Raw genomic sequence first — 13,299 nt, 5'->3', positions numbered from 1 at the left:
CGAAAAATTGTAATCAGCATGTCAAGGTTTTTAGCCAGTACGTATTCTTTTTGGCGGAAAAAATGCAGTACAGCCAACTCTCGTCTTGCGGACACCCCGCTATAACGGACGCCCCCATAATACGGACACCCCGCCATAACGGACACCCCGATAATACGGACACCCCGCTATAACGGGACACCCCGCTATTACAGACACCCCGATAATACGAACAACAACTAAATCCCAAGCAAAAATAATTTACAGACGTTTGACTGAAGTAAACTCCCGCTATTACGGACTCTCGCTAATGAGGACACTAAGTCAAGATCTCTACAGTGTCCGCTAAAAAGGGAGTTGACTGTAGTTCTGACCCATTTCGTTATAACTGAAATATGTGTTGGGTACACTTTTGGAGAACATAAAAAAAAGGACACTCCCCGCCTCTCTTCCGTTCACCCTTTAGAGTTTTTTACACTGGCCTTGTTCTTTTTATTACTAAGATCTCACCGCCATTACAGTCATCTTTACTTCATTTCTTTTTCTTCAGCGTCTTAAAGGTAAGAAAAATCTATGAAATATTCTCTGCCTAAAATATTGTAGCAACAAATTGATTCCGATCTTTGAAGTATTTGTTTATTATTCTTTATTTCATTTCGGGCTATTGACTGTAATTTTCTATAAACTAACACTACCTAAACTCTGTAACACCCTTAGCTCGATCTCCATAATTCTTCATAATATACTCAGTCTCATTCATTAATTGTTAAATAACAAGAACCCACAAATGGGGCAGGTAACAAAAAAATTAAGATACGAATCAAAATAAGTACAAATACGTTCTGGAAAAAATACAGTAGCCATGGAGGAGAAAAATAAATAGTTAATTGAGTTCATTCAATATTTCTATAAATAAATACTACCAACTGCCTTTGAACAAACAATAAATATGCATTAAAATGCAAACGTTCTATAAATAACATTGTAAATATAAATAGATCTACGAAAAAAATCAGAAATGGAATGGACTTTATACTGCATTAAAAACTTAACTGATGCATCATAAAATGGATCTGGCAATGTCATAATATGCACTAGGGATTTTTTCATCCCTAAATCCTTGATGTTCTGTCAAAACATACCTACCAAACAAACAAACAAACAAACTACGCCTACTATAGAAGGTATCCTAACACAGTTGTTTAAAAAGGGTTAATTCGCTATCGTTTTACACAATATAATGATAACATGTAATCAAAAGTTTAAGTTTCCAGTTTAAATTGCTGAAACGTATTGTTGTTTTTAAAAAAGGGAAACGTTTTTGCTTGGCAGTTTTGAAGAACCAATCTGTATTGTTTTTGCCAAACGCCGAGGATGGATCCATTACAAATTGGCGTATCACATCAATAGAATAATATTTTGCCAATACCTAAATAACATTTAAGAAGTGTGAAGTCCTTCTTTGTTATCTTGTGCTTCTAGCAAATTGGTAAAGAGTCTAAAAAAATTGTGGAACCCATAGAGAGGTTTCTCCAGCCTTATTGGGCGGCTGCAAGCAGTGTTGAAATTCTTGTCTTCAATTCTCTCTTTCATTTTCATACGGATAATGAACGACGGAGTACTTTGTTAACCTTGGAGTGTTCAGACCCAGAGTGAAATAAAAACGAAGCCCGCATTTTCTTTACAAGCTTTTCACACTGCTTCTCCCACTTGTACTTTTGATCATACGACTTTCGGAGAGAGAGAGCTTCCTGCAGCCGATTTTCCCTTGGCGTTTGCCTCACACGTCTAATAGCTTTCCCCCAATCTTCAGCACGATCAGAATCTACCACAAATTTCCATCCTAAAGCTAGGACGAGGATAGCTTGTCCGAATCCCGAATTTTCGCTCACCAAAAACGGAAGTCCAGCGGAGAGTGCTTCAAGAGCGGTGAGGCCAAAGCCTTCCGTTCGTGACGGGATAATGGCGAGATCTACCTCACGGAAGAGATGCCCCAGTTCTTTGCGACTCTTAAAGCCCCTCACAGTTAGCTGAGAAGGAGAAATGCCACAGTTCACAAACTCGACTTTGATTTCACCTTCTTTCCCCTCTGGTGCTCCGACAAATATAAGTCGGTAGCTTTTGTCTTCTAAGCCTGCTACAGCTTGAGCAGCTATATCGTATCCCTTTAGTTGAAAATCTTCCAAGTCACCACGACCAAACAGTAAGACGCGGAACTTTTTTCCCTCATGGACGGCTTTCCGCTTCAATTTAACGAACTCGGGGCAAATCCCAGGTGTGATACTCATCACGTGTTGATCTTTACTGTATGGCCGCAGATAGGCTGAAAAGGCTTCCGTCAGCTTTGGTCCGATAGCCACGACTATATCAGCTTTCTTACACAAAGCTATTTCAGTTTGGTGTTTTTCCTCGCCTTCCGGTATGGCCTTATCACTCTTCTTAAACATTGCAAGCTCTTCACTGGCAGTGTGTACTATATGAACTCGTCTGCACTTCTGTTGTTTTGCTATGGCCTGGGCAGGTGCTCCGAGCTTCTGGCCATGGCCTATAACAACATCAATATAATGATCTTCTCTAGTAAAGCTCAATCCGCTGATGGAATCAAACCCAGTCATTGGCTCGGGTGTCGCAAGGCTCACTTGACAGTCATCAGCTTCTTGCTTCTCTTTTTCACTGTAATGTGGCAGTAGAACGGTTACCTGTACATCAGGCTGACGTGCCAGGTGCTTTGCTAGTTCTCTGTTCAGCGTAGACAAACCGCCCTTTGAGGATCCCCATTCGTCTCCCAAAAGAGTCACTCTTAAAGGTCCTTTAGCGAAAGAACTTGAAGCTTCATATCTTGTGTTTTTCTAAAGAAAAAGAAAGTGCTGCATTGAGATTGGCAAATAGAAACATAAGCAAAAGGAGTAGCCACGACTGATATGAAATAAAAGCTTAATTGGCCCGAGCAAAATGAAGGAGGTTCTGCTTGAATCGCGTCAAACCTTTGAGGTTGCCGCAGCCCAAACTCCTGGACTAGTCAATCTTGTTTTCTATTGTCAAACAGATTTTTTCGAGTTTGAGCACCGTTGATTGATAAGCCGATGGTCGTAACCGAGCCCGCTGTAGCAAGTACGCGGTTATTACGCCTGGGTTCAAAACTATACCCAAACAACATGCCGCGCATGCTAAACAAAGATCCTACTCGATTCATGAAAAGTCTTTCTCGAGTGTGCCAAAATCAAGCACGCGAAAGAAAGACTCTGCCGGCAGGGTGAAGAACAAATCGAAACGTCAACAATCACATTATTGAACAACATTTACAGACGAAACATTAAATCGACTCGGACTCTGCGACATATATTACGTATTCTACTGATTATTACTATAAACGATTCACTAAAGAAAGCTAGTTAACTGACTTAAAACAAACACCATATAACTGCATCGCGAGGTCAGCAGTTACCGGCACGTGCAAACGATTTATTTACGAACTTAAGCAAAACTGAAAACGAAAGAAAGTCTGGACAACCGACAATTTCGATTAACAATGAAACAACCGTAATAACTGTGACGAAAAAGGGATCGAAACGCACCAATCACATTTAGATTCTTCATAGGCAATATCTCGGCTTGACTGACAGACGACCAATAACATCGCGACTTAACGTGATACAACTCCCTTTGACTCTGAAGATGACTACTGCACAGGTTGTCGAAACGCCAGTCACTGTCAACAACAGTCCTATTCATGAATACACTGACACGGATGATCAGTCATTGTTATTGTTATTACTGCTAATGTTATTTTTATTATTATCATTATTATTACTATTATTTGTTTTTGTTATTTTATTTCTATGATCATTTATGGCAGAGTTACCCGAGGTTTTACTCTTATATTGAAAGCAAGTGAACGAAAGCCATACAAGAAAAGGTCTTACAAGCAACCTCAAGATAGAGAAGTACTGATTCAGCCAAAAGAATTTTCAACTGCGTTTTAAAATGGCGTAATTTATGCAGCCATTCTATTCAATTAATGCGATTGTTAATCAAATAATGAAACTTACTTCAAGTTTACTTTCGGGAGGCGGAAGTGTTATTGTCATTTTACACAATGTTCTGCGTTGATCTTGTTCTCTGCTGCTACAGAATTCAACTGTCAGATCCCCATGATCGATAACAAAAACCTTGAGATCTGTCCAATAATCATCGTCGTGAAAGCTGAAACGTACAAAACGTGAGAGTATTTTTCCTTGTCAAGGAATAAGTTGTCACGTCTTTCAATTTACACGAGCAAGTTAGTGCCAGGTTTTCATTTTTAGGGGAAAATTTGTCAAGACAAATCGAAATACAAGTAGTTCATTACGCTTCTTCCAGATCCTATGATGCACTCCGTTTGCCCACAAAACTTTGCATAAGCATTTTTTTTTTCCAATTTCAACTGGGGAGCAAACGGAGTGTATTATAGGACGATGTGGAATCGACGGGAAAAGATACTTATAAAGAGCAACACAGTACGCTCAAGGTAGCGTAGAAACGCATTATTTTAGCAGAGAGAAGAGAAAATCGATAACGAAACAGATCTGTTTATAAAAAGAGAGATAAGGTAGAGAGCCATCCACGTGTTTTAAAATCTTACTACCTTCGTGCTCAATGCAGGACATGACTGGAGCTGAGTAAAATCGTTTTGCCGAGCACTAATGTAATCAAGTGAAAAATCTTTCATGATAAAATTAGTCGTTTCTATAAAAGTTGAAAAAGATCATTATCTTACCTTAAGAGTTTGCCCTTGCCCACGCTTGAAAGAAAAAAAAACTCAGGGTAGCTCGGAAATGAACTCAGTGCATGAATTTAAGTTACAAAACAAATATACGTACCAGAGAAATTCTTCATCCAATTCATTCTCTTCTAATCTTACGGAGTCCCCAGAAAGGAACACATACGCTTTATCCCCGAGACACATCATCTCCGACGAGCTCTTATCCCTCAAGCGGACATGATTCAGTATTTTCTCGTCGTTGTATATCTTCGCCTTTTTATCTGTTGGACTGCAATAGAGCCTAAGGTTTGTACTGGAACCAACGCGAGTGTCTCTTGGGACAAAAGCTGCGAAAAATGCTGCTTTCCCTACTGTTCTTCCAAATGAAGACAGCGCCTTTTGTACAAGCCAGACCATCGACTCTGCACCCCACTGAAGCAAGCCAACGAACCTGCATTCAAAAGATCAAATGATGTTAATGGCGCTAATGTAAGGAACACTTTAAAAAAAGAAGTTAGGTTTGGTTCAAATTATCGAAAATTCCGAAAAACCGGGGGTTCAGGAAATCGGGATTATACTAGATAAAATATTCCCATAACACATTTCACGGGAGTAAACTATGTTTAAGGACTATCTGCTAAAAAAAAGTGTCCAGATATAGACAATAAGGAAATCATCTTTTGAATACGTTCCCTTTTGGTGGGAAAAAGAAAACTCAACACGATGGTTTTGTATTCTAAACAAAATGAATGGCTAAACAAATCTAAGAAAAATCTCCCTTGATCCACCTAAAAAAGCTACAAAAGGCACATACTTGGAGAAGTGCTTGACACTAAATTTAATAACCATCCCATCACAACTTGCTGGCGTGTCAAAGGTAAGTTCAGTCCATTTTTCCTCTTCGGAGGCCGACTCTTGAAATAAGATCCGAACGCTGCACGACGAAAAGTCAGGAACGTCGCTGCTTTCCCCTCTTACTGTCAATGGAAGCTGAATTGTAACAGGTTTTCTAAACTGTAATGGATCAGGGCTTGTAACTCTAAGTATGGGGCTAGCACATACTTCCTTCCCTCTAAATGCTCTTTGAGGAATCTCCTGCAACTAATGAAGAAAGAAAATATCATTTTTTTGGACGTGTTTTCGTGAAGAAGTAATGGCATGGCACTTAGTCCTTTGACAAATTTTATTGACGCGTTTCATCTTTTTTTCCTTTCTCCAGCTTCGCTCTTTCACATTTCCCCACCCTACTGATCACGAAATAAACTTGCAATACAGACAAGTTGGAAGTTCATTACATAGAAACTGCTGTCTTCTTTCCGCAGACGCGCTAAGCTAGCAGTGCACCAAGCGTTTCTTGGCGTTGGGTAAATTATTTTGGTTCGGTATTGTGCCGTGGTGTGGGTTCTGTGTCTTTTAAATCCATACATTACGTCATTTAGGACGTTCATCAACAAAGTGCGGGATTGTTGAGAAAAGAATAAAGCCAACCTTGACAATGAAACGAAGCTGTTCTCCTCTCTTGATTGCATTTTCAGGAACAGAGACGCTGAAGAGAGGAAACTCGGGCAACGAAAGAACTTTTCCCTCCGAAGTTATGGTAAACTCGTTCGATTTAAGACGGCAAATAATCCCAAACGTTGAGCACTGTGTTATTTTAAACTTCGCGAACGGCAGAAAATACTCAGGAATAACACTCATCAAGGCAGGGTCCTGCAGTTTCTTGACATCTACAAAGAAATGTGCATTATATAGTGTCATAGAATGTTAATGAAAGCCGTGGAAACCCGTGTGCAAATATAAGTTCATACTCAAAAAAGCCATGAATTATTTGAATCCAAGCCTACAGAATTAACTTGAGAACCACTAAATGCTTCTTAGATGAATTAGCCATTTTCATCATTTACGATACAAGAAGAATGAATAGATTACTGCAAGTAATCTATAAAAAATATATATAAATAGCTACAAAACGCTCGAGTCCCTTGTAGTTTTAAGGGTGTTTAACCCATTCGCTCCAAGAGATTTTGCCGAAAAACGCGTTTTGAAGCTAGTCGAGTGGTTTTCTGGTCACTATAAAGAGCTAAAACTTACCACAAACCGGTTTACAGGTCGTACACTTCGCGGCCCTCTGATCCAGATGCAAAATATTAGCTTGCGAAGTTCGGGCATGCGCAGAGAGCAAAATTTCGAGATTTTGGGGTTTAAAAGTGACACAGCAGTCTTGACTTTTACTTTTCGCTTTCTCTCCTCCCTTCTTTTTTCGCTTTTCTTGCCTCATTTTTTTTTTTTTTGCTGGGCATTTAGTAGGCTTCAATTTGGTGGGAAGAGTTTTTAGGAAAGCTTTTAGGACCTTAGGATTAGGTGAAAGGAAAGGTAGGTGGGTAATGGAACAAGATTTTCATGGAGATTTTCAGGTCAATGTCACGTGGTTTTTTTGCTTCTTTCTCCGGTGTCCTTGACTGAATTGTGCTCATTCTGGTATGGTTTGAAAGATCTCTTCACTCTGCACAAGCTCGCGAAGAAAGTTGTCCTTGACCGTTAAAACTGATGACGTCACAAAGGGTAGAAAGGACCTGGATCCGCACGGGCGGTTACGGGCGGTTCAGGGGCGAATGGGTTAAGGGTGTTTTAGTATTTTAACATTCCGTTAACATAGAGCTTGTATGAACTACTTACTAGGGTTAATATTATGGGTTATTGCGTTACTGGGAGCCTGTAACGTCCTTACAAGCGGCTTTTACGTATGTACCTTACCTGCCATTGACCGAACGTCAACTGTTTCAGGAATGTCGTTCCACACGTTACTGTCCCTGTCAATCAAAGTTTTCGCCACAACCTCATACCCCTTTAGATCTGCCGCACAATGGGAAATAACGAGTGTTACAGCTTGGTTAAATTCAAAACTTTGAGCGTTGTCGGTCGATAGTTCAATGATGCTACTAACGAGAGTTTCATTGTCGTTCAGAGGAGGAAAGCAAACGGAAGAATTCCATCTACGAACAGTTACTGTCCTGTCCTCAAGCACAGCATCAGGTGGGAACATCACATTTATCGACGCCTGTTCAAGATTCCAGTGGGTGCCTTGTTTGGTTACAGTACCTCTGAAAGATACCAAAACATATTTAACTCAGTTTATAGACTTGCAATTAGTTAGCTGGTAAACAATAAAGGCTGGTTTTCACTAGCGACGGGGTGGGAGTAAGAGTCGTAATCCGAAGTATAGAGTGTTATGATGTATTAAAACAGCCTTCAGTTCTGGTTCCGCTTACAACATCGTCGCCTTACAATCTAGTGAAAAAAAACACTAGGTTTTCGGAGTCGCAAACCGAAGCAGAAGAACTAAACAAATCACAAAGTGTTAGAACGAGCATTGTGATTGATTTATCCTTCCGCTTCTGATGCCAACTATGATAAATTTGTTTTCACTTGATTCTTCCGACTCCGATTCCAAATTCCGTCGCGCTTATGACTCCTCTTACGACTCAAACTCGGACTCCCGGTGTCGCTAGTCAAAACCAGCCTTAAATTGGCACACAAACTTCGATGCCCTTTGTAGATTACTTTCATTGAAATGGGTTCTGTTGTACAGTCCCTCTGTCTAAAAATGATTCCGAAAGCCTGTGAAAATGAGCAAGTTGATGATGAAAGTTAAAACTTATTCAGAGCCAGCTAGTTGGAATGTGATATTTACGGGCGAAAAAGTATATAGTGTACGATTAACCAGGAGAGCCCCCGGCTAATCACTCTAACTGAACCAGTTTCAGAAGCACTTAAAATAAATATCTTCTGGCCAATCAACGACGGGGAATTCCAGTACTTCTGGAAGCGGTTCTAGTGTGGTGGCATAATTACCAGACTCTGATCCTGCTTTGTTTGTACGTTAAGAAAATGCATGGTGGATACCTTTCTTTTCGAGTTTCTAGTGAGTATGAGAAAAGATGACTACGTTCAGCCCAGTTTCGACTCAAATATGTAAAACTCACCAAGTCAAACCCCTTTAAAGAAAGTTCCCCTTAAGTTTGGTTAGATTTGGGCTTACTTAAAGACAAAAACACTTCTGCTGTAAACGTCACTAGAATCGCTTCCAACTTCAGCCTCTTCCTCCGAGTCTACTTTAGCCTCTTCAACTGACTCTTCTGTAGTCACTCCTTGGGATTCTCCTTCAACAGTGTCATGCGCAGTTACAACTTTAACGTCTTCTTCAGCTTCTACTTCAATTTCTTCTTCCTCATCGCCGGCTTTCGAGAAAGGTTCTTCGAACAAGGGCTTCTTTTCTAGTTGTTAAGAAGAGGAGGAGTCAGTGACGGAAATAATAAAAATAAAGCTTGAGATGTGATTGATCTTAAACTGCACAACCAACTGCATCAATTGGCTTATCGCTAAGGCTCTAATAAAGTAACTTCATAACAATACAAAATCGACTAGAAAATGTACATGGTCAATTATTTCATTAAAAATTACGCACTGTGTTTTTTTCAGTCAGTCAAGTTCCGTTATATTTTTGTGTCGCAGCGATGCCAGACAGCTCAGATTCTACTTTTTACTTGTCTCGTGGGTATACATGGAAACTTCTGTCAAATAATTAGCAAGCACCTTAATTATAAATATGGGAGGGACATCAAGTACCTGGCCTTCATTTAAACAAAACCCGTCTACGAATATCAAAACGAAAAGCTGTTTGAGCTTAAGTAAAGAGTAACACGACGACAACTGCATCGCAAACGTCAAAAAAGAACAACATCGACAGTTTCAGTAAGCAAAACAACTTCTCTACCACTGACAATTTTTGCCCATGTCTACTGCACTTTTTTTAAAAAAGGAAAAAATGACATACGCTACCTTTTTGAATTAGCCCGGAACCTGCCTCCTTTTCCTTCTTCAAAGCCTTACAAAAGTTCGTCAAGCAAAACAGATAAATGTCGAGTTAGTAAACCATACGGCCTGAACACAACATAACGGACTTGTTTCAAATAGCAAGTGGGCGCTTGACTTTTATTGTTGCTTTCGCCATTTTCTAAGCTGAAAGTTTCTGACCTCCCTTCTGTCAAACTAAAACTGTCAGAATGGAATTTTTTCAGAAACTTTCCAATTTTGCCTTAAACTATCCTACAGAACCACAAAAGTAATGTTTATGGTGGTGTTACAGTAGGTCTGGAGGTACCACTCTACCAAAAAACAAGTCGAGAGGGGACGTTCATCTCGACGGCCTTCAAGTTTTACGGCCAAGTACAAAACATATTTGATTTATTCTAAACAAAAATGGAGTAAAACCTTTTACATCCGCAAATCAAAACACTGGATCGGCGGAGGTGAAAGTCCATCTAGGAAAAACTAATACTTGCTGCATTCCTAAACATTTTTACCTGTAAGGCATCGCGGTAAGCATTCTTCCTTTTACGATCTCCAATCGACGTGGCCACCTCTTTCATTTCATTCAGCAAAGTTCTTATCTCAACATTCCTCATTTCACTGCGACGGATTTCTAACAATCTATCACCAAAGCTCAAAGCTTCTTTTCCATATCTCTCACGAAGATCTTTCCTTTCAAGTTCTTCGCAGAGCTTAAGTATTCCATTGATTATTCTCCATCTGGCCAACAAATGCTCTCTTGACTCCTCTTTGCCTTTCCCTTCTTCCCACTGCCTTTGCCAGGTTGTCAAGAGGTTTTCTCGAAAACTTTTAATAGTACTTCCTTTCTCTCCTAAGTCTTTATACAAGTTTTCCACGGCTTTCTTCAACTTTGATTTCTCCTGTGTCTTCTCGCCGACAAAGTCAGACCTGAGAAGCACTTTCTTAAACAAGGTCATCTTTCCCTGATTGTGCTTAATACGTTTTTCATGCTCATCGTGTCGTTTACAGAACTCAATTAACTTGTCCAAGAAGGCAGTTCTCTCTCTCAGCAGTTCATTAAGCACTGTATTGTCTGTTGCGCCGTCAAATTCATTGTTAAAGCTTTCCTCAGTAATTCCTTGCATTCCATGATAGAACCAAAGAGCTTCTCTTTCGTATTTGTCTATGAGAGCTCTTTCTTTCTTACCTGTCAATCCAAACTTACTGGTTCTTTTCTCTAGTAGATATAGTATGGCGTCAATAATCTCCTTATTGTAAGGAGTAAAGTTAAATTGTGGATAAGCTTTCTCTTTCTCTTTTTCCCAGAAATCCTCACAAAACGCCAAAGCGTCTTGCCTAAATTTTTCTTTTTCTTTTTCGGCGCCTTTCTTCTTTAAGAATTCATGCATATCAAAGACGCCTTTAATGACAAGCCTCCAAACTGCACTGTGGTTTCCAGCACCCAATAATTGCTCCATTTCCCAAGCTTTTAAGAAAAAGTCCAAGGCTTTGTCATAAGCCTTTAAATTTGCTTGAATAACTCCCAGTTGAAAAATGCTCCGCACGGTATCCGGGTGATTTCCAAGAATTTTAAGTCTGATTTTAAACGCCTTCTTTGCCTCCTCTTCGGCTTCTTTGTACTTTTCTTGTTTAATGTAAACATTGGCGAGATTTCTACGAAAAAGTGCTTCATCTTCATATCCCAAACATTTGAGCTCTTCCAAAAGTTCAAGAGCATCTTTGTAGCATTTTACTGCCTCGTCATACTCTCCTTTGTCCTCATGAACTATGCCAATCTGATTCTTGTAAACGGGCATGTCGAAGTGAAAATCAGAGCTGGATAATTCTTCTCGCATTTTAAGTGCCTTGTTGTAGAACTCAAGGGCTTTCTCTTGTCTGCCAAGTCCATGATAACAATTGCCTAGAGCGTTATAACACCTTGCAAGATCGGTGTCAAGGTTTAACGGACCCTCCATGAGGTCTAATGAGGACTCTAAACATTCAATCGCTTTCTGGTAGTCTTTGTTTTGGTAGTAAATTTCTCCCTCAAAATACAAGTAGAGCCCTTGAGTCAGCTTGAAAGATTCATTAGATTTGTCATCAACTTGTTTTAACGACATGGATGCCTTCTCCAACACTTGAAAAGCTTTATGAGCACCCTGAGATCCTGAGACCAGCTTAGCTTCCCTACATCGTAAGTGAGCGTGAAATAATGAACCTGCAAAAAAGGAACACTTAAAATTTGCAACAATTGTAAACTTTGGCACGTTGAGTCTATTTGATTCTCTATGTAAATATACCTCAGTTTTCAGAGCGCTAGTGAAAATGGCAGTGTTAATAAGGCTGCGTTGCACTGTGGTGGTAGTAGCAGGGACAGTAGCAGTAGCTGTGCAAGTGGTGGTGGAAGTGTCAGATGTAGTGCAGTGGTGGTGATACATAGAGTGCCATATACAATTCATAGCCAGGTGGCAAAAGCAGTAGTGGTGATGGCTGTGGTACTATGGTGCAATAGTGGCAGTGTTTATGGTACTGGTAGTGGCGGTGGTACTGGTGGTAGAATAATTATTGTTAATGGTACATGTACTGGTAATCCTGGTAGTGGTAGCAACAGTTGTAGTAGTAGTGGTTATGGTACTAGTAGTTGTGGTGGTGGTGGTGGTAGTGGTACTGGTAGTGGTGGTGGAAGTGGAAGTAGTAGTAGTGTCCCTAATTAGTAGGCCTGATGCCCGGGGGGGTACTCCCATACATTACCTATACGGGTATGTGCCGCCCAACGGGGTCGTGATTTTGCAGCTCCTGGTTTAGAACGGGGTATCCATTTCAGAGGCATTTTCTAGAACGAAGTATAATATTTCGAACGCACGAAAGCTCCAGTTTTGTAAGCAGCCATTTGAAATTATTCAAGGACAGATTGCTTTTAAAAATACGGTTCAATGCGTTAACAAGCAAACTGTTATACTCTTGTTGCACCCTAGAATGGAGTATAAAAAATTGGCCCATTTCTAGAACGGAGTATCAGTTTTTGGGTGAATTCTAGAACGGGGTATAAAGAATTGGCCCATTTCTAGAACGGGGTATCAATTTTAGGGAAATTTTTTTTTAGAACGGGGTGCCAATTTGGAGTCCCGGGCGGCACATACCCACCAAAAAAATACCCAAGTGCCCCCCCCCCCCCCCCCCCGGGCCTGACGGCAAGCTAGAAGATTAGACACTTAAATAAAGTTGTTGATTGATTGATTAGTTGTGGTAGTGGTAATTGTAAAATGCATTATTTGTATGACCATTACATTTTACAGTATAACAAAAGCTAATGACCATTTCTAAATTATTAGCGGAGCTCCTCGCGCGCGCGAAGCGCGCGCGGAGCGGAGCACCATGGGTAAGAAAATTTGGTAAACTATCCTCCCCAGAAAATTTGGTTATGACGTAGCGTACGCCCGTCCGTACACACATTTCATGTAAGCCGATGTGAAATGTCACAATAGATCTTGCACAACTTGACTAGCCTTTCAGTTATTTAAGCCATCCGTATGAGTACGATTAGATTGACAGCTGTCAAAATCAGATATCCGCTGACAATTATCACATGACCATGTCGCGGGCTCAGATGAAAGACCAGTCGTTTTGCCCCTACATATAAGCTGTTATAATATGTCACACTTGCCAATTCAGCATAAAAACGAAACTACGCCGGGCAAGGCTGTCAGTTAGCTGACAGTCGTTTAAAGTTATATTGGCAAGCCAAATTA

General features: G+C 40.3%; 2 protein-coding genes across 2 annotated transcripts in view; both read right to left on the bottom strand.

The window, feature by feature from the left end:
• Window positions 1–920: 920 nt before the first annotated feature.
• On the bottom strand, window positions 921–8,854 carry LOC140946290 (uncharacterized). Its single transcript, XM_073395381.1, has 7 exons — window positions 8,760–8,854; window positions 7,475–7,821; window positions 6,209–6,447; window positions 5,535–5,821; window positions 4,839–5,171; window positions 4,029–4,182; window positions 921–2,828 (listed from the first exon to the last, which is right to left on the bottom strand). The coding sequence occupies exons 2-7, from the start codon at window positions 7,761–7,763 to the stop codon at window positions 1,575–1,577; spliced, it is 2,556 nt and encodes an 851-aa protein (XP_073251482.1). The 5' UTR covers window positions 7,764–7,821; window positions 8,760–8,854; the 3' UTR covers window positions 921–1,574.
• The window catches only part of LOC140946729 (uncharacterized), a 10,251-nt gene continuing 5,707 nt past the window's right edge, over window positions 8,756–13,299 (bottom strand). The window contains exons 2-4 of the mRNA XM_073395835.1: window positions 10,084–11,768; window positions 9,560–9,605; window positions 8,756–8,994 (exon numbers count right to left, since the gene is read on the bottom strand). Coding sequence (XP_073251936.1) covers window positions 8,756–8,994; window positions 9,560–9,605; window positions 10,084–11,768 — 1,970 coding nt within the window. The remainder of the gene's footprint in view (window positions 8,995–9,559; window positions 9,606–10,083; window positions 11,769–13,299) is intronic.

The sequence above is a fragment of the Porites lutea genome, chromosome 8 (genome assembly GCF_958299795.1).
Source record: "Porites lutea chromosome 8, jaPorLute2.1, whole genome shotgun sequence".
Lineage (NCBI taxonomy): Eukaryota > Metazoa > Cnidaria > Anthozoa > Scleractinia > Poritidae > Porites > Porites lutea.
The sequence above is the reverse complement of the archived record's forward strand: the minus strand, read 5'-3'. Positions and strand labels throughout refer to the sequence as shown.